The sequence below is a fragment of the Dreissena polymorpha genome, chromosome 5 (assembly GCF_020536995.1).
Source record: "Dreissena polymorpha isolate Duluth1 chromosome 5, UMN_Dpol_1.0, whole genome shotgun sequence".
In the NCBI taxonomy this organism is placed as follows: domain Eukaryota; kingdom Metazoa; phylum Mollusca; class Bivalvia; order Myida; family Dreissenidae; genus Dreissena; species Dreissena polymorpha.
In genome coordinates, this window is record NC_068359.1 from 47,900,167 (window position 1) to 47,926,752 (window position 26,586).

The following is a 26,586-nucleotide window of genomic DNA, read 5'->3' on the forward strand; positions in this document are numbered from 1 at the left end:
AGCTAACCTGAATTCAAATTACAGAAAACTGTAACATGAACTACCGAGTTACCTCTCTCCCAAATACCATAAAATTATATAGTCTCTACTTTACTCTGGACATCAGTTAAAACATCAGTTAAAACAGCTTTGTACAGTCTTAGAGTTATGAGACTTAGTCACATATGGCACAGTACAGTTAAAGACAACATTACATAATAAAATTTTGATGTCCCCACTGACCTCACCTTAAAATTTTCCATAAGAAATTAACCATCAAATACTGAAAGTGAAAATAAAGCACTATGTCTTACAAAGTCATATATCGCCTATGGTCAGGCGATTTACGAACTGGTCAGTGGTGACACACAAACACAATACAATTCTTAAGTGTTAAAACAGTTTTCATTCTAGGTTGTAAATGACAAACACACCATTTTATTAATAATATCTGAATGATGCTTCAGTTCATAAGTATAATAGATAGGATAACAAAACAAAATCAACAAAAAAAGTAAATAGGGATTTGGTGAATACACTAAAAACTTTAAATTAAAGAGTGACTGAGTCAACTTAAAAGGTGTGTACTCATCTCCCACCTAGAACATTAATTTACATCAAAGCACACTAAAAGAAATACTAAGGTATGCAGTTGCTATTTTTACAGAAAATTATAGCGAAGTTGAAGAATATTGTAACAGGTTTTGGCTGTAAGTTTAACAAGATCATTGTTGGAGAGAATATATATAAGCTTATCCTCATCACCTAGATTCACCTAGATTCCCAAATTCTGGCATCAGACTACTTGCTTTCTCCACCAATGGAGATCTGATATGTTCATATGCGTTACATGATAGTAATACATGTTTTCACATTCAACTGCAGTTTTACATATTGGATAAGTTCTTCTGTCGACAGAAATATTTTGATTATTTTCATATCTACCAGTTTCAAGCTTTATTGGTGCTACTCCAATTCTGAATTTAGCTAGTGCAGACTAATGCTTACGGGGCAAAAATATTTTACAATAGTGCCCTGTTATGAAGTCTTTTTTCAACAATATAATGTTCTTAATTTATTACCACTATTACCATTTCGACCAACATTTCTATCAAGTTTAGCTCTCCAATCATCCACATACATTGACATAGATTTAAGAACATTTTTTTTCACAAAATGACTTTAACGATACTGTTACACAGTTACGTGCATATTCTACTAAGTTTAACTTTTCCATATATGTATTAAACAATTCTTGCATCTAGTGTTACTTTTCATTAAACATGCAGGAAATACCTTATAATTGACTCTGTTAACATCCATTCTAATAAATCTATGCCACTGTAGGCATACGGATCTCCACTGTTTTACATTTGGTGGTTGCCCTGCTAACTCTCCATATAGAGCTGCCGTATGTGTATACCGTCCTACCCCAAGATAGTAACGCATTGCCCTATTTTGTATGGCATCTATGCAGCAAAAGGACCCGTAACCCCAAAAAGAAGCACCATAAGATATGACTGGCCAAACCATTGAATCGTACAGCTGAATAAAAACATCATATGGCATGGATCCCAATGATTTAGATTTGGCAATAATTAACCCCAATGCTCTACCTGCACTCTGAGCTTTACACTTAGCAGTCTTATTATAATCTAGAAACTCATCGAGTAATATACCCAGGTAGGTATAGTGTTCAACTATTTTAAAACTATGCTCACCACATGTAAAATCAAATGAAGTTCTACATACCGATTGGGGCCTAAAATGAACACTGTTGCTTTTCATATGGCTGACTATCAGAGAGTTTGATGTACACCAGTTTGCTAACACATTTAAAAGAAGTTGAAGATCATTTTCAGATTCAGCAATGAGTACAATATCATCTGCATATAATAATATGGAGATCTTATCATTACTTATGTCAATTCCTTTTCCAACCGCTTTAATCAATCTACTAGATCTTTTATGAACAGATTAAACAGTAAAGGTGATAACGAACAGCCCTGTCTGAGTTCACAGTTTACATCGAACCATTCCGTTGTAAGACCATTTATTCTTACACAGGACGAGACTGAATTATACAATGACTGTATTGCGTGTAACATTTTACCCTGAACACCTTTGCTATTTAATTTGTTCCACAAAAGTGAACTGTCAATAAAATCATACGCATTACGAAAACTTATGAATGCACAAAATGTTGCTAACTTATTTTTCTTGATATTTTCCATGATATTAGTTAAAGATGACACATGATAAATGGTACTGCGGCCTTTTCTAAAGCCATTTTGCTCGTCGCATAGTATATCATTTGATTCTGCCCATTTTGACAAAAGGTCATTTAATATTGTACAATATATCATATACATGGTGCAAGACAACGATAAAGTATATTATCACAACCCCATGCTTTTCCATTTTTAGCCTGAATGACAGATTTAAAAACTTCTTCAACATATATATATTATTGTTTATAACCTCTGTATCACCATTCAAATGATTAACATTATATAAAACATTGTCAATGTTCATGCTACTCACATTATTACCGGCAGGTCTTTTAAGAAGAGGGCTGAAATCATTCTTCCATTTTTCAAGAACAATATTCACATCATTTGATACACCTTTTTCTGTCATAACTTCCATCGGTATGCGCTTACTCCTTGATTGTGAAACCCCTACCCTGCAAATGATTTTCCAGAATTCAGTCAAGTTATTTTTGCTATCTGACAGTAACTCATTATGTTAGCCTACCCATTATTGACGTTTGCTTTGTTGTACGGCTTTATCAAAACTCTTACGTGCAGAATTGAACCGAGACTTTAGTACTGATTTTTCAGCACGACCATTACATTTTAGCTAATTACGCTCAGCTTCACAAACGGTATTTAAAAGGCAAGATAAGTCATTATTCCACCAAGGCTTCCCTATTTTTCTTCTCTTATTAGATGTTCTACCATCAACAGTCATAGACTTAAATGGGATTTTAAAATATATGTCTTGCCTAATATTATGACAAATATCTACATATGCAGTATCTACATCGTTTATTTCTTGAAAACTCTGTTCTTGTTTAAAAATACACTGGTGAATACTATTTACAATATTATCTGAACACATACAATTTTCAGGAATACACTTTTAATTAAATTGATCATAAGTAACATTATTCTCTTCATTTCTGGACGGAAGTTCTACAAAGTTTTCACACGAATTCCCCAACTGCACAGTCCACGATAATACCGAGTGGTCTGAAATAGACGGCCGACAAATCATTCACAGTATTTACATGTCGACGGTTTACATTGGTATTTAATTTCACAAATAAGATTATCTTGACTATTCACCGAATGGTCCGAGCGATAATACTCACCCTAATGTTTGCATCGGCTTCCGCGTTATGTCCTGGTAAAGGAAAAAGTGTGACATCATATCACTATTTCTACTGCATTTTTTTTATTGAAACTTAATCCGCGTGTGCCGGTCCTTTTGTGAGGTCACTGATAAGGTTCATAAACTCTGACCGGCAATTTACCAGAATTATGCCCCTTTTGTACTTAGAAATTTCAAGCTACGTTTGAGTGTTTGTGTTTCTTATTCAACTGTCCGCGTCCAACTAAATTGGTCAGTGGCCGTATAGTTATGAAAACTGTATTGTAAGTCGAACAGGTTGTGTAATATGTGATCGGAAAAAAGTCTACATGATAATTTAAACAGTTTAAAATAACTGCATGGTGAACTTATATCATTTAGGTGGAAACTTTATGTTGAGGGTAAATCACAAAATTAAGTTTTAATTGATTTACAGTAGCTCTTTTGTCACCTATTTCGAAATTAAAAATAATTTGGATGCTATCGTAATTTGCTAAGTTTAACTCAAACATACCGTATACCTTAATAATATGTTAATATAAAAAGAATTGGCGGGTTGATGTTAACTACAAATACACAAATAACATGCTATAACATGCAACCTACTATTTACCTCAACCCATTACGCGTGATGTATTTTTATGCAATCAATTCACTATTTCGATTCGTATAAGAATAACTAGAGAAGGTAGTGTTAGGTGCTGTTAATCGACACAGCTGTATTTTGCTCATTTTTTCCAGCGGACTAGCTGGATTTAAATTTGAGCGTATCGTTAATGGAAACTTTGTAAGGGATGCGTAGTGGATTTAAAACGTTTGTGTCGTTCGCGATCGGTGTGTTGCTGGCCACCTTGTGTACCGAGCAAGCGTATGTTGTAATGTGTTTTAAACACACGATTGTCACGCTTAGTCAAATACAATTAAAACAATCATGTGATAAAAAAAAACACTGATGTTGCTGTATTTGTTACTACTTATTATATCTTTATTTATAACATGTGATTTCAACATCTCATTTAGTCATAACAAACCGCTCGGCTGTTTCACTATTTGCGATATAACATTTCGATTTTATTATATATGCATGTTAAAATATATTTTGAACTTTTACATAGATAACTTATCAGTTTATAAACCAGTTTATTCATATAAACCAATTTTGCCAACTCGTATCGTATGTTAAATCAGTAATGGTCGTATGTTATTAAGTGTAAGTATTTAAAATTAAAGTTTGATACGGATTGATTCCTTCGGTTTGGTCCATATACACATTTTGGTCAGCTTGGCTGGTAACGATTTTGTCATAGGGCCCATTAGTTTAGTATTCATTTTCTTAAATGCGTTAATCTGTACAACGTGTAATATAATTAATGATGCAATGTTCATAAACAACAAATTAAAGTCACACCCTTTTTAGTACATGTTTATTCATTTTGTTATGAACAATGCGTCATTTCCCAAACTTACAATGACTCATCGAAGTTTCGTTTTCTAACATTAAGGTGTTGGTGGTTTGAATTAAACTTACACCAATTTATAAAACGGCTTTTATATTAGCTTTTCATATACGAGCTGCTTAATAGCTAAAATCGTAATTGCGCAGTTAACGAATAAAATAAAGGGATTCACGTACAATGCAGTAATCTTCTTGAACAGTTTATGAATGTTTATACAAAAAAAGTTATAACAAAGCTTTGGTTTCAATAAATGTAATTTATCACATGCCATACCCTGTTTCCCATGTAATATAACCATTACATATATTTTTATCTTACACATGTGTAATATACTTTTTAAGCGTTTTAATTGGCTTAGTTTTCGTTTATTGACCAATCGCAATTTGTTATTTTGCTGAAATGACGTTGCAACGTCAAAGGACGTCACGAAATGTAAACAGCATTCGGGATTTATCATTATGTTTGCGTAAATATTTATTTAATTTGCTCATTTAAAAGCATGTGATAAAAAAGATCTGACACTCGTTGTCATATCATACCATATTTTATTAAACTCGTCCAGGAAATTCGTTAGTAAGCTTGCCAAAGGCTCGCTTACTAACAAAATTCCTGAACCCGTTTAATAAAATATGGCATGATATCACAACTAATGCCAGATCCTTTATGTATTAAAAGGACACGTTTACAATATGAAAACTAATTAGGTGTTGCATAATGCAAAGAGACAAGAAACGCTTTTAGCTTTATTCAGTATTTTATATATTCATTTTGTCCTTCACCTTTTATGTTTCCAGACATAAGTCAAAAACCTACGCTGTATATTAACGTGTATTAAATATACTTAATGCGCTATTACTTATTTTCGACATGGAATGTGTGGACCTTTTCATGATAAATTTAACAAATCCCATACATCCTGTCAAATCAATATAATGTCTTAAAGTGCAGTTTACGTTCAATGCGCAGTATTGTCGCAACATTTTGCGGTTAGTAATGTTAAACATTGAATGCTTTGAAATTTATGAACTGCATGAACGAAAAACCTACACCCGGATATGTGCTCGTTATACAAAATTAAACGTGGGACACAAACAGGCGCAGCTAAACTCGTTTATTAATATCATGAACCCGACAATGAAATAAAGAATGTTAAACATCAAATCATTACAATAGAAGACGGATATGCCGACATTAGACCTAAAGCCTTACTTCAAAACTTTCTGTGATCAAGCTTCAAATGCAATATCTCTTTTAAGTAGTAATACAGTAGCTGTTGAATTTGACCAACCTCAACTCATATATTTGACTGGCTTCGAGAATAGCACTTATAAAAGTACTGCCGCCTTAATATGTGATGGACAATTTAGATATTTCTTCTTTATTTATATTATTTTAGTTTATTTTCTATTCCCATTTATTCGCCGTAGATGTCTAAAACCTAGATTTCATGCGGTACATATATTTTTATATTTATTTATTTATGTATTGGTCAATAAACAGTATAATGACACGTATGGAGATATAGCAATTTAAAAATACAAACAATTACCACAAATATATCTGTCGATACGCAAGGCCAAACGCTCAAAATCATAACACCCCAGTCACTCTGTCATTGAAATTCCTCACTTACTATCGAGCATTATCTACGTCAGAGACAATTTGGGACGTCTAGCTGTTTCCTGTGATTTCTTAAATATAATCTTCACATTCGTTAACTGTAAAATGACACCCCTCTATAATCGCTTGTAACAGCTGAGAAGCTGATTAAACTCCAAAGATCACTTTCCGACCTCCCCATATATTTCTTATAGTTTTTCTCAGACTGATATCCAAATGTTTTATGAAATTGTGTAATTACATAATGTATATATGTGCTCACCTGTTGTCACGATACATGTTCATTGTATATTGTTACCTGTGAAACATAATATGGATTTGTTTTATTCTGTTCTGTAATAGGTGCCGGGAACAGTCTACATGATAATTTAAACAGTTTAAAATGATAACGTGATTAATTGACATCAGTAACCTTGTCATCTGTGTCGAAACAACGCATTTTTCAGTAACAATACGCCAGCGCAAATAGCGAAGTTTAACTCAAATATCGTATACCTGAATAATATGTTAATATAAAACAGACTTGGCGCGGTTGATGTAACTCTACCCAATACAACTCTACCCAATACACAAATAACGTAACCTGCTATTTACTTCAAGCCGTTACGCTTGATGTCTTTTTTATGCAGTCACGATATCGATTCGTCAAAGAAAAACTAGAGACGGAAGTGTTAGGTGTTTTCAATAGCCGCAGCTATAATTTACTCATTTGTCCCATCGGGCAAACTGGTGGAAATTTTGTTTTAGCGTTTCGTTAATGGGATCTTTGTAAGGGATGCGTAGTGGATTTAAAACAATTGTGTCGTTCGCGATCGGCGTGTTTCTGGCCACCGAGCAAGCGTATGTTGACAACTTGTACTTAGTACTTTAAATATGTGTGTTATAATATATTTTGTACGTTAACAGAAACAATATATCAGATGATTGATTCCTATCATCTATTTAACAAATTCATATCCTATATTTAATCAGTCATGATCGTCTGTTTGTGGTTCCAGGTAATGCATATTTTATACAAATGAAAATTTATTGAGATTCTATTACGTCAGTATGGACGATACTTCAGGGCTCGATACATCGTTTTAGCCAACAAACCCTTCAAAAATGTTATGTTGTGTACTATAAGATCTACATGTACTATACAAGTCGTGCAATAACGTAAACTGTTCAGACGATAGTTTTTAGAACGACCCACTTACTACTAGTATTTTAATCACTTACTCCTGATTATTTAATCACTTACTACTGATATTTAGACCACTTACTAATGATATTTAAATCACTTACACTTGATAAGTATATCACTTACTACTGGTATTTAAATCACTCATAAATTTAATCATACTTGAAAATGTACCCTACATGTTTTCGTGCTGAACTAAAAATAAATAAACAATTGAGAAAGCCTACTCAATACTATTACAATCAAAGCGCTGAAGGCACTATAGGTGTTCGCTGTTGTAAAATGTCGTCCTTGAATAGCTTCTGCGCATTGCACAGGCTAATCAGTATGCACAGGCTAATCTTATTTGACATGCAGTAAGCCCCGTTTTCCCTGAAAGCAGCAAATATGTACAGATTTCAATGATAAACACCAGACTGGCCAATCTCAACACTATTAGTCATATAACCCTCTGCAGTGTACCAATGGTGAACTATGAATAGGCAAATGTGGTGGTTATATTTCCTAGCAGACGTTCATAGCATTTGTCCACTCTCTTACACTGCGGTTCATCACATTCACATGTATGTTGAGGCACGAACGACAACTCTGCTGGGAGAATGGCATTTGTCGTCTGCTGAAACAGGCAGTGGTTGTCTTTCCATACCGTACCTAAGGCTTCTAAGCACATACTGATTTGCAAAATATGGTCTGTAACATTAGTGTGAGCTCACGCTCACACTAAAAACTATGTTATATTATTATAAAATTATAAAGAGTATACTCCACTATGCTGTATGGAATTCAATACATATTTTTGTTTATCTCGGTCTTAAGTCAAATAAAGTGTAGCGTCATTTAATCGAGACCCTTTTAAAATGCTTTTTAATTGAACTTTATACTTATTTTATTAACTCCATATTGTTATAATCATTTTATATAAAAAGATAACTTTTTCTCCTATAATTCGTTTTTGTAAATAACAGAATATGTTTTCTATTGATTGTGATTAATAAGAAACAAACTTATTTCTTTACACTTTTATTATGTTTATCAAATTTTTATTGAAATTTATGGACATATACAAATGGGTATATTTCATATGTATTGATACAATATGCTTCTCATTTGACGGTCACAATATTTAAACATAAAAAACGACATGCGGATTTAATTTTCAGTATGACTGTGGATAATCTAAAATCAATGACATTTAAATTTAAATGCAACAATGTTGAATTGTTGCAGCATATCTTTCACAGGCTGCCTGTGTCAAATTAAATTAGCATTTAACTTAATGTATGATTGCTATGTTGGCAGGAAACTGTATTTTAAGGCTAAATGATATTTCAATATGTTATCGGGCTTTGAGTGTAATGTTTACTATCAGGATAATATGAACATTTCAATCAAATAAAATAATGCCAATGTAATTGGCGTCATGTCAGTACTACACAGGAAATAATGGGAAACAAAAATGTTCCTTGTGAAAGAGTCAAGATCAATCTCATCTCATGATGACATTTTCCCCCTTATTTTTTCTGTCAACACATAAAGTATCGAAATGCAATGGAAAGATGTGGGGAATACAATAGTAAATTCATCAATAAAGAACTCATCTAAATGAAAATGAGTCCCATGTTTTAAAAATAATGAAAGCAAACCAACGCCATCTTTACTAAATGACATCAAATTATCAGTTAAACCCTACTGATGCATCGCTACGTTTACCTCCTTTAATTATGTTCGATCAAGTCTAAAGTCCGATTCGTTCAATTGTAAACTCGAAAAGGAAGTGTTTATACACTTCCCACAGTCATGGAGATTTTTCAAGTAGTTTGGGATTGATCATGTACGTCATGAATTGTGGCTTAAAAAGGTTGTCTCGTTTGCGATTTGAGTTGTGTTGTCTGCGTTGTATACCGCACAAACGTATGTTGTACTTGGTTCAATAACGGTTTGTTTCAGACCAAATGTAACAGAGTGAATACAACAAAAACTGAGAATTTAAGTGCTTAAAATATGCGCCTTAAGCGACAAAACAAAGTTGTGTCTACTTTAAATGACAATTAGTAAAATATAAACAAAACTCGGGTCAAATATTAATTAACAGAACGTACAATGCATGTTTTGCTGTTTTTGTTTTTAAAATGATAATCATCTTTCTGAAAATGTATAACACCATTCGGAATTCTGAGGGTCGTTTTTAAACTCTTAACCAAAAAAAATTTACTATTTAGTTTCAAAACCTTGCATGCCATTTATCATAAACGTTCATAAATCATAAAAATGAATCGATCGAGTCATTTATCAGAAGTCATATCGTATGCTTAACCGGAATGAGACGCCTATTTGTTGTACGAATTTCTTCACATTGTTTTTACAAATGATCAATAACGTTTAATAGCAAATATGTGTGTAGTAAGTGTGTGTTATCCTTTAGTTAGTACAGTGGTTGAATGTTCGTTTTAACGAATAAACTTATTTTAAACTGTGTGTTATATAATTATGTACTGTACAAAACATCTCATTAACCCTAACAAGTCATGGAATTAATCTTGTATGTGACATACGAGTTAAACTGGATATGGATTTTAGGTTTCTTGCAAGACGACTTGTCAAGACCGATGTTTTTTAAAAGAAATAAGTATTTTAATCTACTTCCATACGTGTCTTTGCTTGGTTTGTAAAGAAGGCAGACGCTTTGTGTTATTTACAGCATTGCACTTTCAATGCGTAATCATGCCAAACCAGAATACAACTGAACACATAATAACAATAAAAGTTGTTAACACAGCCATTTCAGTTGTTTTCTGTCTGAAATATGTAAGTGCAGCAGCATATGTAATAACATTTGAGTGTACATTGCATCGCGTTTTGTGTGTATTTAAAAGTTAATTTCATTGAATGTCATCACAGTCGTTCTGCATATGTGACAGCCAACAATACTGACTTTTTGTCCGTCGTGCGTCGTCCTTCGTGCGTCGTCCGTCGTGCGTTGTGCGTCGTCCGTCGTCAACATTTTGCCTTGTTAACTTTATAGAGGCCACATTAATTGTCTGATCTTCATGAAACTTCGTCAGAAGATTTGTCCCAATGATATCTTGGTCGGGTTCGAAACAGGGTCATTTGACATCAAAAACTAGATTACAAGGTCAAATTAAAGAAAAAGCTTTATAACACTAGAAGTCACATTTTCCAATCTTCATGAAACGATGTCAGAACATTTTTCCCAATAATATCTCATCTCAGTTCGAAAACGGTTTTGGTCAGTTGAAAAATATGGCCGCCAGGGGGCGGGGCAGTTTTGCTTATATGGCTATAGTAAAACCTTGTTAACACTCCAGAAGTCACATTTATAGTCCAATTTTCATGAAACGTTGTCAGAACATTTGCCTCAATGATAGCTCAGTTGAGTTTTAAAATGTTTCGGTCCGTTGAACAATATGGCCGCCCGGGGGCAGGGCAGTTTTCCTAAGACGGCTATAGTAAAACATTTTTAACACTCTAGTGGTTACATTTATAGTCCAATCTTCATGAAAGTTGGTCAGAACATTTGTTCCTATGATAGCTAGGCTGTGATTGCAAATGGCTGCCGGTCCGTTGAAAAACATGGCCACCAGGGGGCGGCGAAGTTAAGCTTACATGGCTTTAGTAAAACCTTGTTTACATTGTTAAAGGCACATTTATAGTCAAATTTTCATGAAACTTGGTCATAACATTTGTATTAATGATAGCTCATTTGATTTTGCAAATGGTTCCGGTCCATTTAACAATATGGCCGCCAGGGGGCGGGGCAGTTTTCCTCATTTGGCTATAGTTAAACCTTGTTAACACTCTAAAAGTCACACTTATAGTCAAATCTTCATAAAACTTGGTCAAAACATTTTTCTTATGATAGCTAATCTGAGTTTGAAAATGGTTCCGTTCCTTTGAAAAACATGGCCACTTGGGGGCGGGGTATTTTTCCTTATATGGTTAAAGTAAAACCTTGTTAACACTCTAGAAGTCACATTTATAGTCCAATGTTTATGAAATTTAGTCCGAAGATTTGTTTTAATGATAGCTCGGCTGAGTTTGAAAATGGTTACAGTTCGTTGAAAAACGTGCCCGCCGGTTGAGCGGCAGTTTTCCTAATATGACTATATTTAAAGCATGTTAACACACGTGTTTTAATTAGGATGTCGGTGCACAATTATGATTATGATGACGATTATGATGATGATGATGATGATGATGATGATGATGATGATGATGATGATGATGATGATGATGATGATGATGATGATGATGATGCCTATGATAATGATGCTGCTGATGATGCTGATGATGCTGATGATGATGATGATGATGATGATGATGATGATGATGATGATGATGATGATGATGATGATGATGATGATGATGATGGTGATGGTGATGATGATACTGGTAATGTATTCAGAAACATTAAAAATTTAACAACCCAAATATCTTATTATAAAATATTGCATTACTCAAATTAATTATTGCCATTTCTTCATTTTGGTATCTTTATTTTGCAGTAATTCAACAAAGTGGTAAAACCAATAAAACAATAAGAACTGTTACATATGAATCTTATTTGACCTTTCATTCACTTATCTTACTCTCTATTAAACTCATTTACACCTGTGCTTACATTGTTGCATAGCAATGTGGTGCTTGTGTAACACTCCCTGGAAATAGGCTCCAATTAACTGGGCACTCCCATCCAAGACCTTTGTCTTGATGTCAGATGGACACCATTCATAAGATTGATTACAATTTGAAACATTTTAGGCCTACAGTTTGCATGTTTGTGTTTGTGTGTGATTTTGAAAAAAAAATGATTTTAACAGGTTTTATTGTTGTTCCAATTGAAAATATCATTGCAAGGTGAGTCTGAAAATTGTTCCAGTTGTTCAAAAACACTAAGTAAAAAACAACAATTTATCACATCTTTTAAGAAGCACAAAAATGTTTGGTTAAAAATACAAAAGTTGTTTTGGCAGTTAATTTTGCAAAAAAAATGTATTGATGCTACAGATTGTTTGCGCATTTAAATTGCAAATAGTTTGACAGTTGTTTTGATATGATAGATTTTCCAATGTCTGGTGTATGTGTTTACCTCTATATTTACACACATTTTAAACAATGTGAAAGATCAAGTGATGTTTTGTACCTTAAAAAAAGATCACGTTGAATGTCTAGTACATTATTCTCATACTCGTTTACTTTTTCACAACTGACTTTGATATATGATAACAATTCAACATATTGTATTTAATTATGCAAAAACTATTTTATAAACACTCAATCTATTGAAAAAATACAGTTGTTTCCAGTATATTAAGCTATTCGTGCAAAAACAAGTTGTAACTGGTCATCTCCTATAACATCCAAATATGCTAAGATGCTTATCTCATGTTGTCAAAGCTGGACAACCATTTGAGGAAAAATGTACCATTGTATTTTTCTGATGCTCAATATCATATATATAATATAATATATAATATAATATAATAACTGTCCTCATATTACTTTTATCCGCCGAAACAGCAACCCCTTTCATTTAATTAAGCAACGTTAACAACCCACGCTTAATGTGAATACTACTCAGGTGAGCGACCCAAGGCAACCGTGGCCCTCTTATTTCATAAAATTATTAACTTCATGTTTGATTCTACAACATTAACACAAACATGTTATAATACAACTAATTTTGTAGCCAGACAACCACCTCGGTTCCGATCCGCTGTCTTAACGGATGGATTGTTACCCCGGCTTATGGCTCTCAATACTGTGCGTGCAATGCGGGATTCATGGGCAACGCGTGTGACCAGTGTTAGTATCCAAACATCATTATATATATTGTTTGCGGTGATTAGTTGACTGTAGCGTTAAGCGCCTACGAAATTTTGGTTCAGTGTTATAAATTGCTATATTTTGTTCGAATTGACATAAAAAATCAAACGGTCTTCTACGATATACATGTCGTTTTGTTAAAGTGTTATACTATCTATTTGAGATTGCATCGAAAGCATTAGCAATATTCGGAAACTCCCGAGACCGTTTCCTGAGTAGAACCAGTATTTGTTGTCTTAAGACTAAATAAAGTGGAGATCTTGAGAACGCTCCCAGAGTGGGGATCGAACACGGCACATCCGATTCCTTATGCAGAAACCATATCCAATGCGCCAATATAAGGTTGGGGAATTATGACTAGATCAGTCAACAAGTGTTGTTAATTATCACCGCTAGGCTTTCCTGCCACACCGGTTCATATCCGTTGCGTTGTATATATATATATATATATATATATATATATATATATATATATATATATATATATATATATATATATATATATATATATATATATATATATATATGAATTGATATTTACAGTGATTAAAATATAAATGTATCATTATTCATAATCTATTTTGTTGTTAAATGTTAACTGAGAAATGTCTTGTTAGGAAGGCATGTTTTTTTCCCCAAGTATGATTGTTGGTAATTGAGAAAGATCCTTTGTGAAAGACACGAGTTGCCCATATAAAGTGTTTTCTATATATGTTTCTTTGTAATTGTAAAATGGCATATTAGTAATACATGTGTTTCCTGTGTGTATTTGCATGTAATTGTGATTAGGTCCTGTTATAAAAATATGTGTTTCTCGTGTCTGTTTGTTTGTTATTGTGAAATGTCCTGTTAGAAAGACGTGTGTTTTCCGCGTGAGTTGGTTCGTAATTGAGCATCGTTTTGTTCAAAAGGCATATGTTTAACGTGTATGGGTTGTTGATGATAGGTAATATAAAAATGTCTTGTTCGAAAAATTAAAGTTTTTTTCCCTGATATTAGTGTGCTCACTCGAATTTGGTTAAACTAGACACTAGTAACAGCTAAATTGTACAACTTTAAATATAAACATGTGCACACTTTTCTAAACAATTACCTGTTAAACATGGAAAACAATTATAAACGTACCACGCATCACTGGAGATATATTATACATTTAGTTAAAGAAGATTCACGGTTGACCGACCACGCTTATTTAGTTTTGAAGTATAATGTGGTAAATAAGTATAGATTGGAAAGAATGAGTATCAATTTAAACATTGGTCCATCTGAATAAAAAAGCGCGACACTTCTTTTCCGGTGAATCAAGCTGATCCAAAACAGGTCCTAACATTTCCCTAACCTACCAAACATTGTCAATATCCGTAATGAAGACATTACTCGTATTCGCAACGTATTGATGAAGTCATTAGAATCACAAATCTCAGACATAGTATCCAGAATAGCGTTCTCGATAGCATCAACGCAGAAATAGCTACACTGAAGTCCCTAAATCAAACCAAAACCAACAGTTGAATAGCTTGATTCCAAAAGCTCAGGCATGGAAGCAAGCACTGACCGCCAAAAGCAAGATAGTCGCCGCAACTCGCTGCCCTTTCAATTATGTCAGTTACCCAGGGGGAAACTTTAAAAATATGAATACAACGGGTAGTACCTGACCGAGGATTTTACGACAACACGAAGCGATCTCCGTTACATTCTTAAACTTTGCAACGTCAAATGCGGGTGAATGAATTTTTGTTGGAAATTGAAAAATGATATGTAAGAAAGCACTGTTTTTCTCGTATATTTGTAGGTTATTGAGAAACGTCTTTTTTGCAAAACATGCATTTAATGTCAAGTCGATAATTGAGAAATTTGTTGTTTTCAGATGTTGAATGTTTTGTTGATGATGAAAACAATCCCTATTAAATAACATGTGCATGTTCCTTCTGACAAATTGAGAAACCCCTTTTGATTTCCCTCCCTATTTAACGTTAGATGATAGAGAATTTACTTTAAGTGGTATAAGTGGTCTTTCTGCTATTTCTGTTGTTTGGTTTGAGATTGGTTTCCCCCCATCCCACCTCCGATCCGATGCGTGAACGGGGTGATCACCAATGGGACTGTGTTTCAATACTGCATGTGTGACATAGGGTTCACAGGTGCAGCATGTGATTTGCGTAAGTACCGTAGACCGTATCAAAAATCATGTTAGAATGATAACTATTTCAACGGTTATGTTTGTTTGTAATTGAGAAAAGACCTATAAGAAAGAAATCTATTTCCCATGTTTCTGTTTCAGAACATGTGATTGAGATTCAACGTTAGATAAAATGGAACAAACTCTGAGTGCTTTTAGTGCTCTTTCTGCTATTTCTGTTGTTTTATTCCAGCTATACCCACCATCCGCTGCGTGCACGGAAGGATTGCAAATGCTGGGTACGGTCAATACTGCGTGTGTAACCCTGGGTTCATAGGAGAAGAATGTGATGGTAGGTACCTTACACCTTTTCAAATATCTTTTGAGAACGACATTTGTTTTAAGATTATGTTTGATGAAAATTGAGCATTTTCCTGTTCGAAATACATGTGTTTCTCGTGTTTGTTTGTTTGTACATGTTAATGAGAATGAACTGTTAAAAAGACTCGTTTCCTAGCATGTTTATTGGTATTTAGTAACTTTTCTGTAAGGAAGACATGTGCTTCAAGCGTATATTCGTTGATTCATTTACATTAAAAAATATGCTCTTAGCGCGTGTTTGATTGTTATTGAGTGAGATATAGGCTGTTAAAAAGGCATACGTTTACTCCCTATGTGTGTTGGTACATGTACTTGAGATATTTTAAGGTACATGACTCGGTCTGTTTGTTGGTACAGGTAAGAAACTGAGAAATGTCCTGCTAGAAAGACATTCGTTTTAGTGATTTTTTGTAAGAACATTTAGCTGACAAATGTGCTGCTTAAAAGACCCGTGCTTCTCATGTAGGTTTCGTTCATAATTAAAAACTATAAAGTAAGAAAGTCACTTGTTGTGGGTATATTATAAGTGGTTATGTTGAAAATTACTGTTAGAAAGATACGTGATAATTATGAATGTGTGTTGGCAGCGTCGAAGCCCATGTTCACTCAAATACGCTATTTTTCTGTGCCGTGAAAAATACATGTAAGTATGCTGGTAAATGTAATTTAGATATGTGCTGTAAGAGGATTATGTGTTATCCGCTTATGCTTGTTAGGAATTTAGAAGTGTGCTGGTAGAAAGACACATGTTTTAGTATACTTGTGTTTGTAATTAAGACTAGTTTTCCACACATATTTGTGTTGGTATTTAAGAAATGTGCTGTAAGAAGGACAAGTGTTTCCGTATATGTGTGTTAGTTATAAAGAACTGTGCTTATATTTGTGTTGGTTATTAGACAATGTGCTGTTTAAAGACATGTGTTTCCGCATGCGCGAAGACAGCTCTTTCTGAAGGCCACACATCATACAAACATTGTTCAAATAGAAACGTCGCCTACTTCAATGATGAGATTAAGACCTAATCAAAATAATAGATAAACAAAGTAGAATTCAGAGCATGGCCCATATACATAAATAATTTATATGTTATTCTCCCAGACAAAAAGGATATTCGTACACTGAACTCACTATTTCGATAATATACCAGTAACAACAGTTTGACAACACAAACTCCTTGGTTGTTTTGTCTGACGCCGCCAGATGGTATGCACACCACTATGAAACTATCAACAAAACCTGGCACCTTATCGACATTAAGGGATATCTGAAACAAATATTTTTCAGATCTTATCTGGAAAAATGTATGTTAATTTTATCAGATCGGTTATCAAATATGGAGACACAGTCTGTGGTAACTTCTCCAAAGAATTAAACGCATAATGAAAACCTGTCAAAACAAATTAGTATCTCTAATTTGCATATAAAGATTTCCATTTCTTTCTACAGTTGTGCATGAGTTGAATGCCCTTTCGCCTCACTTGCAAAAATCTCCCGTGTTGTTATCTCGCACGATCGTATAAATGTTTCAATTTAAGTAAAAGAGCTAGTCAAATCCTTTACGCGAGATTGCGTCTTGCGCACATTTCCCCAAAAACGACTTATTCCGGTACCCACTTGTATACAGTCCTAATTGCTCATTTAGAGAAATTGAAATGCAAATTATTGCCCTCTTAATTGTCAGCACTACAAAATTCCCCGATATATGTTTAAAAATATGTTTTCATCTTACAAGCCACATTTTACTATTCGGATGTGTATACGCCCGAGCAAAACAAAACTAATGACATATGTCCAACGATTAATGGCATATGTCCAACGATAGATTGTGTAAATTCGTCTCTTAGAACTTGCTACACACCACCATTATTGATGTCGTCGAGTATCATTGTTTCGTTACTGTTTTTCTTCTTCCCTCTCAGTCTTACTCTATTCGTGCTATACCTCGTACCTTACTTGATTCATACACTTTATATCATAGTAGGATGCCTTTTCATTTTTTATATATCTTAACATGCATTGTATCATTCATTTCATGTACATTAACATGTCTGCCGCTGTTCCATTCGCTGCCAGTTAGAAATTGATTTTACTGTTAACATATGCTGAAATCCTACACCTAGATTAAAATCTATGGAGAATTATTTATATAATTGTTTTGTTAAAGTTTACTTAGTAATAAATACTGTTTAAACCAAAGACATGTATTTCTCATGTATGTTGGTGATTGAGAAGTGTCCTCGCAAAGAAACTTGAGTTTTTTGCGTAAGTTTGAGGTAATTGAGAAATTTGATGTAAAACGAACATGCGATTCCCATGATTTTTTTTTGAAATTGAAAAATGATCTATAAGAAAGGCTCATATACTTGTGGGTTATGGATAACTATCCTGTTCGAAAAACAAGTCCTACCCGTCTATGTTTTTTCTGATAAAAACATATGTTATTTTCATGATTTGGCTGTTTATAAATGAGAAATTAACTATTAAATTACATGTGTGTCCCATGCATGTTCGTTCGTACATGAAATCGAGTTCTGTAAACGTATAGAAATTCGTCGGTATGAAATTTCGTGGTTTAATAAAAAACAACTAATTCGTTGACACGTAATTTCGTGGATTTCAAATAAAAAACAACTTATTTGTTGATACGTAATTTTGTGGATTTCAAATTTTCGGGGAAGAGTGACGGTCATAATAATAAAACTTTTATTAAAACAAGCAGAGTAATAACGAAGCATAATATGCTAATCTGTGTTGACAGCAATACTTTAGGTTAATGTGCACTGAAGCATGAAAGTGTTGCCGATAATTGTCGATAAGAGCGATAAAGCGGCGCACTTGTGGGTCCCTGCTCGCTAATTGCCATCAATGTTGTTTTGACAATATTTGCAATTCTAAGCGCAATCGGTCCCATAATAGTAACAATTGAGTAATACTAGTACATGGTTCATCTCCGGTTACATGATTACTTGAAGACATACATTTTGGTATTTGTTTGCACAAGCCTTATTTGTTCACTATGTCGAATCATTTATACTGTCTTTTTATGATACTACCTGTCCAAAAAGCTTTTATATGGAAATGGCGTGCTATGTCACTCATCACAAGTCTGCATTGATATATTACATGTACGTGAATATCGTTTGCACGTTTCTCTAAAGTTATACATAGCCGTCTCCATTTGGAAACGCATGCCATTCACGTACACTTGTTGTTATCTCCTGTTTTAGGAGTATGCGAGGACAACATCAGCAATTGTGCTGCTGACAAAGAAACCGTTTGCAAAACCCCGATCTTGACAACGTTCTGTGCAAAGACTTGCTCGCTATGTTCAGGTAAGAATGTGTGCGGTTCGTTTCGGGGTTTTACATAGACATTAAAAAGGATTTTTTTTGTGTAAAAGGGCCACACATGGGATCAATTTTAAAATTATCTGAATTTGACCAAACACATGGCAAAGAATAACGGATACTACTCTGCATACTGTAAACGTATAGAAATTCGTCGATATGAAATTTCGTGGTTAAATAAAAAAAACTAATTCGTTGACACGTAATTTCTTGGTGTTCAAATAAAAAATAACTAATTCATTGATACGTAATGTCATGGATTTCAAATTTTCGGGGAAGACTGACTGTCATAATAATTAAACTTTTATTAAAACAACCATAGTTATAACGAAGCATAATCTGCTTATCTGTGTTGACAACAAGACTTGAGGTTAATGTGCACTGAAGCATGAAAGTGTTGCCGATAATTGTCTATAAGAGCGATAAAGCGGCGCACTTGTGGGTCCCCGCTCTCTAATTGTGGTTTTGACAATATTTGCAATTCTCAGCGTAATAGGTCCCCTAGTAGTAACAATTGAGTAATAAGGTCCCCAAAATACACGTGTGATAACCGTTATGTCTCTTTTAACTTTAGTTGGCACGAATTGACAAATGTGATAAATCTGTAAACCTAATTTGATGACGTCACGCAAAAGAGAACAATCGTTGATGTACAGTTTAAATACCGTGCTTGATTTAAAAAGTATTATTACCATTTTCAATTCGGAAATATTTTAATTAGTCAAGATATAGTGTAATGTGACCTACTGAAGTGAAGTACTTATTACAAAAAGCAAATATCTCGGATAACCGACAACAAAAGAAATGTCGGAAATGACATTCGGAAATGACCAATTTCGGATTAAAAATTGTATAAATAATCGTTGGTACTTGAATTCGTGGTTTAGCTCACCAACGAAATCCACGAAAATTCGTACCACACGAAATTTAATGGTTTTACAGTAATTCATTTTGGTATTTCCCACCTTTTCAACTTCAGATGATAGAGAACAAACCATTAGTATTATATATGTGCTCCTTTTACTATTTCTGTTGTTTTGATTCAGCTGAATTTCCCCGTCCGCCCCCGATCAGCTGCGTGAACGGAGTGATTACCCTTGCTTGGACTTCATTTGAACGCTGCGAGTGTGACCCTGGGTTTACAGGAGAGACATGTGATGTGCGTAAGTAACTTAGACCGCATCAAATAATCTGCTTGAAACTTAGAATGTATCTATGTACCTTGTACGTTTGTTTGTAATTGAAAATAGACCCGTTAGATGGACATGTGATCTGGGTACGCACTATATCGAACATATATATTTTAGAACGAAATGTGTTTCCGTTGTATTTTTGTTGAAAATTGAGAAATGTTCTGTAAGAAATACATGTATTACAAGTGTATTTTGTTGGTATATGTCGTGAAGATAGTGCTGTTAGGAAGACAAATGTTTCCGTGTAGGTTTGTTGGTAATTCGAAAATTTCCTGAAAGAAAAACATGTATTTCCGCCTATTATTGTTGGTACATGTAATATAGATATTTTCTGTTAAAAATGTAAAAAGTCAGTATTACTGTTTCCTTACAAATAGCATAACTACAACAAAAATTTGCGAATCTGAAACTTTTTCTCATTTTGTAAATTTACCAAAACGTGAAAAGGTGTCTTTAATATCCACTCTCCGAATGCCATCATTTATATAATAAGACCTTTTATCTTATCCTCTGTTGTGGTCTCTCGTTTAGTGGTTTTACTTCCGGTTCGATCCTGATTGTCCATTGCACCAAACAATTGTGTGTCGCATAATAATGCAAACACAATAACTCGCAGAATAGTTCAGTGAGATTAACTTAAGACAATTCTATGACAGGAACCCCTTGCGGGCCCTATAAGAAATAAGCAATCAATGACCTTTGAAATATCATGATAGATTCTGTACTGCTGTCCCTAGGCAATGAGTTGTTGGTGTTAAATATAAAACATTTTAAAACTAGGTAACGCGTGTAGGGTATTGACGTAATTGGTTTGACGTTTGATATATCTTGTACATAAGTATGTCCATTGTCAAGCAAGAAACCAAATTATTTAACTGCATATATGTAAGCTCGCTTGTCATTTAACATGAAAATACACCCAACATGACGGGCTGTATTCACTTACCATAGACATAATTAATTAGTGAAACCAGCAATTGACAATAAATTCCCTATTCTCTTCTGCTAGTTTGACGTTGACATTTGATGCCCGTTTGTGCACACATTTAGGTAGACACGATATTAAATTTGATATATAATAAACATGAATCATAATATCCTTAGTAATCTGTCTTTTGTATTATGTTACAAAGCTATACTATTAGAAAGACACATAATACATTAGTTTGATATTTGGTAATTGAGAAATTTGAATGTAAGAAATAAACATATTTCTAATGTATGTCTGTTAGCAACGTCGGAGCCCAGGTTCACTTAAATACACTATGCTTCTTGAGTAAACGTTGAGAATTACTTATCGAAATTTTTTATTTATTAATAATTTATGAGACATCGCATTGTACCGTGTTCAATGCAGCGAGGCAATTCAACCAATGAAACTTCGCGTTTTTAGAAAGTTACATGCAGGCGGTGTTCGATTTGTCATATTAAACGTTATCCGAAAAAAAATATAGTTGCCTTCAAGACTTCATTCCAAAAGTATTTATAAGTAAAGTGCTAATTTATTTATAATTATTTAGGTCATTCGAGCTAAAAAAATACCTTCGTAAATAACATTTGTTGTAGGTTCTTAGTTAAGACGTGCTCCAGAAATTTAACGTTCACCAGGGCAATGTCATGTCTTGTGTAAATCTCAGTTATCTTGCGTAATCCTCCAGAGGAATTATGGCGCTAATTATATTTCTTCAGGTTTAAACACTTTTTCTAGCATAACATTTCATTATTGTTATTATTATTATTATTATCCTTATTAGTGATATTATTATTATTATTATTAGTATTATTATTATTATTATTATTATTATTATTATTAATATTATTATTATTATTATTATTATTATTATTATTATTATTATTATTATTATTATTATCATTATTATTGATATTATTATTATTATTATTATTATTATTATTATTATTATTATTATTATTACTATTATTATATTGGGCCACAAATGCCTACTTGGTATTTTTTAATTTTTTGGGTTTTAAAGTTGTATATGGTTTGCAGGATTCATAAATGTATTTCACACATATAATTTTAACGAAGCCATATAGTTAATTTTCCTACGTAAATAGTGCATTTCATTTACATTTGGTTTGCTGCTGCACTTGTTATTTGTTATAAGTCCCTGACTTCGCTATCGCTGTCTGACAGGTCGTTATCTTTAAAGGGATCTTTTCACGCTTTGGTAAATTGACAAAATTGAAAAAAGTTGTTTCAGATTCGCAAATTTTCGTGTTAGTTATGATATTTGTGAGGAAACAGTAATACTGAACATTTACCATGCTTTAATATAGCCATTATATGCATCTTTTGACGATTATAAAACCTAAAAATTATAAAGCGTTGCAACGCGAAACGATTGAATAATTTGGATAGTTCTGTTTTTGTCGTTAAATTTTGTATAACTACGAAGATTGCTTATATAAGGTATAAAATACGTGAAGTATGTGTACTCGGCGGAATAGCTCAGTAGGCTAAAGCGTTTTTACTTCAGGACTCTGGCAGGACTCCAGGGGTTACTGGTTCGAAACCTGCTCCGAGCAATGTTCTTTTCCTTTTTTAAATTTTATTCTTGATTTTTTACTGGAGCTTTTACGATCCAATGTTTACATTTATCAATATAAAGCATTTAATGAATAAGTTAAAAAATGCCAAAATCTGTGAAAAGGCCCCTTTAACACCCGTTCTTGATTTGAATTCTCTTGAGGGTATTTACTGAAATGACATGGTTTATCATCATGTTCTTTATCTTTCGGTCGTTACCATCAATCCCACCCATTGGTTTTGTTACCATCAATCCCACCCATTGGTTTCTTTAGCGATCCCAAGTCTGTTCGTTTGTCCCTTCTGCTGATGTTGTACATAGCAGGACATTGAATGTTCGATCATTTGTTATTGATAATAAATAATATCGGTAGTTCAAGCAACGAGTTAATGTTGAGCACGTTTACACATTTTGTTAATTTATGTGACTTGTTGTTCATGTATGTGAATGTCATTAACTGCTAAACCAACAACCCCGGTACCGTTCCGCTGCATTAATGGTCTATTTTCACCGTTGAGAACTTCCTTCTAATATATATGCGTTGATAAACACCAAAAACCTAGCCTTACCGTGTTCAAATTATTTAAATCCTCTGTAAACGCTCACATTTTCCACCATCCTACAAGCTACTTACCTCACTCCAATCCGGTTTTCAAAGGTGATTCCTCTACAAAAAAAAAACATACATAAATTTCCAATGATATCACGTCTCTAAAAAATCGCACAAAATCGTCTAAAGTATTCAATTTTAATTAAATTGTTAAAATCCTTCACGAAAGATTGCGCCTTGAGTGCATTTCCCTAATTAACGACCTTATCCGATAATCACTTGTTGACAGCCATAAATGTTCATGTGGAGCAATTGAAAATGCAAATCATTTCCTGCTACATTGTCAGCACTACGAACTTTTTCGGAACAATCTGTTTGAAAATATCCCGTGTGTTATTACAAGCAAATCCGTGTGATCTATGGCGCCCAATTTCTCATTTGATCTATGACGACCAATATCTCCTTAATTTGATATCATATTATTCTATAAACTAATCGATGCACCCGTTACATGAACTATTTATTCCATTTAAAATAAATTCACATGTTACATCGTTCACATTTATGGTATAGTCCATAGACCATAGATAAACCCATAACATGAACGTTTTATTGCATGCAACCGGTTCATGTACGAATCCATTTCAGACATGCCTATGGAGAAGCTCTCACAGACAGATCTGTCCGGCTCCCCGAGTAACTTTGTGTATCTTATTGGTGAGTGCGTTCCGTAGATTATGTGTGCATTTATTGTAGCATCTTTTTTTTTAGATATCTTACTCTGATTTGTATTTGGTTTTACATGATCGTAACAGTATTTCAGAGCCGAATTTTAAAGCCTTTGAAAGAAAACCAAAAATCAAAGTTGTTAAATAAAAAACAACAAAGTTCACTGTTTGTGTACGATTTTTTCGGCTACTTTGAATAAGATTGTACCCCATATTAGCGCAAATTTCCCGCTGTATTTTCCAATCTTAAAACATTTGATATATTGGTGAACATCAATGCGTTCGCTGCACACAAGTCGAATAAAGAAAAACAAAACGAGTGTCATTAACAGAAAACATGTCTTCCAGTAAATCAAGATGAATTAGAATATGATACATATACTGAAATCTTTAAGCGGCATAATTGTTAGGGATATCGCTGAAATTAAATTATATTCATCAACATCAACATATATCTGCTGCGTATGCAAATTTTGAGACCGATCAACGTACTAGAAATGGGTTAAACAGTTTTTTAAGACTGTCCAATGAGAAGTCACTATGGCCTGCGTTTTCTCAGTACTGTGATTTTAAGGGACAGTGACCCTAAACACGTACCGAACTTACGTCGAATAGTCAAATTACCAACTAATGTATTCATACATGAATGAAATAAATATTCACGCTGTCTAAGTTTAGTCTTGGTTTTTGTGTGCTTCGAGATGCAAAAAGAGAGTTGTCGCATTATTTTTTCATATTTCATACAAAAAAGCGATTTTTGATGATAGAAAATACCAAACAATCAACTTTTACTAAAGATCGTCTATTATCCCGTGAAACGCTTTAAATAAACCAGTCAATTTCGGGAGGGACCACGTAAAAAATTACCTTTTGCTATCGTTGACTGTTTATAATTTAGCTAACAATGTACTTAATCAAATCCTCGTGATATTTAATCTCAGACCTTTAACTTTAGTAAAATATTAAGTAAACATTTTACACGTAGGGCCCCAATATACATACTTTTTCTAATGGAATATTCTCAGCGGAATGTACTAAAAAAAATTCTCACACGCGATATGTAAGAAAGAACTACGTTTTTTTACGTTTCTTTTCATGCTACATTTTAGTTGTTTGTAACCCGTCTGCGCGCAAGTTTCCCGCTGTAGTTTACAATCTTGAAATATAATTATGATTTCTTGGTGAACATCAATGCGTTCCCTGCACAAAGGTCGAGAAAAGAATAACAAAACGAGTGTCATTAACTGCAAACAAGTCTTCCAGTAAATCAAGATGACTTTTTTCAAAAGTTTTTTGAGAGTATAGGATTGCGAATATAATAAGTTAGTAAACTGTAACATTATTATAATTACTCATGCGCAAAGATCTATATATATAAGATATGTTAATAATGGCGAGCTGTAATAGCTGTCGAAATCAGTAATCATAACAACTGATGCTTACGAAACGTTGTTTTCAGTTGGAGTTTCGGTTGGTGCCTTGATACTGGTGCCAGTCATTCTGGCCGCCGTGCTCGTTTGCAAACGAAGACAACGACTGAACAATCAACAGAGCGCTGCGCATGCGCGACGCCAACCACGTGACCTTCGAACCGGGTTCAGTCACGGTATTTACGCGATTCCTGGCGATCTTGACTTTAACCTGCCCCCGTACACTCCGCCGAACTTCCCGCCGCCGTACGACCACCTGGATAACAAAATTGCAGGCCCCGTGGGCGAGAAAGACTCATTGTCGCAGCCCCCGCCATATTACAGCAACCCGGGCTACCAAACAATGTCTTCTGTCCGAAAGGAGTCTGTCGGAGACGAGGTTGTGTCGGTCAGATCCGAATGAGTCAGATTCAAAAAGGTGGACGAGTATCGCGGCGTGCTTTCACAGTCACGTTATCCGCTTTTATGAAATGAAAAATTGTGTTAACTTTCTTTAGTCTTTACTTGTGAAATAACGATACTAGTTGTATTGTGATTTTAACTGTTGCTTGAATCTACGCATAAATACACAAAAGTATATAAATAATGCTATTTACATGTGATTGAATATAATAATTACCGGTATTGTGTGTGTATATTGAAGACACTAGTGTGTCATTTATTATTCAAAATCATGTGGGTCGTTATGGCATCCGTATGGTTTGTAAAGTTATTCCGGTATAATATAAATACACGTTCATCACATTCTAGTTTGCACGGTTGTCGATGACGTCTTCTATTTAGCGGGTGTACTTTTGCTGCTCTGGTACCCAGGAAACGCAAGTTCTT

The 26,586-nt window shown here is 33.9% G+C and overlaps 1 protein-coding gene across 2 annotated transcripts in view; it reads left to right on the forward strand.

The window, feature by feature from the left end:
* The first annotated feature begins 4,033 nt into the window (after positions 1–4,033).
* Positions 4,034–26,586, forward strand: part of LOC127882347 (fibropellin-1-like) — an 82,434-nt gene continuing 59,881 nt past the window's right edge. The window contains exons 1-6 of one of the 2 annotated variants that reach the window (XM_052430930.1): positions 4,034–4,222; positions 13,322–13,437; positions 15,831–15,929; positions 19,186–19,290; positions 20,352–20,468; positions 24,249–24,317. In XM_052430930.1, coding sequence (XP_052286890.1) covers positions 4,149–4,222; positions 13,322–13,437; positions 15,831–15,929; positions 19,186–19,290; positions 20,352–20,468; positions 24,249–24,317 — 580 coding nt within the window. In that variant the 5' untranslated portion in view covers positions 4,034–4,148. Of the gene's footprint in view, positions 4,223–7,069; positions 7,272–13,321; positions 13,438–15,830; positions 15,930–19,185; positions 19,291–20,351; positions 20,469–24,248; positions 24,318–26,586 lie in introns of those variants that run through there. The other variant, XM_052430931.1, reaches the window with a different exon arrangement.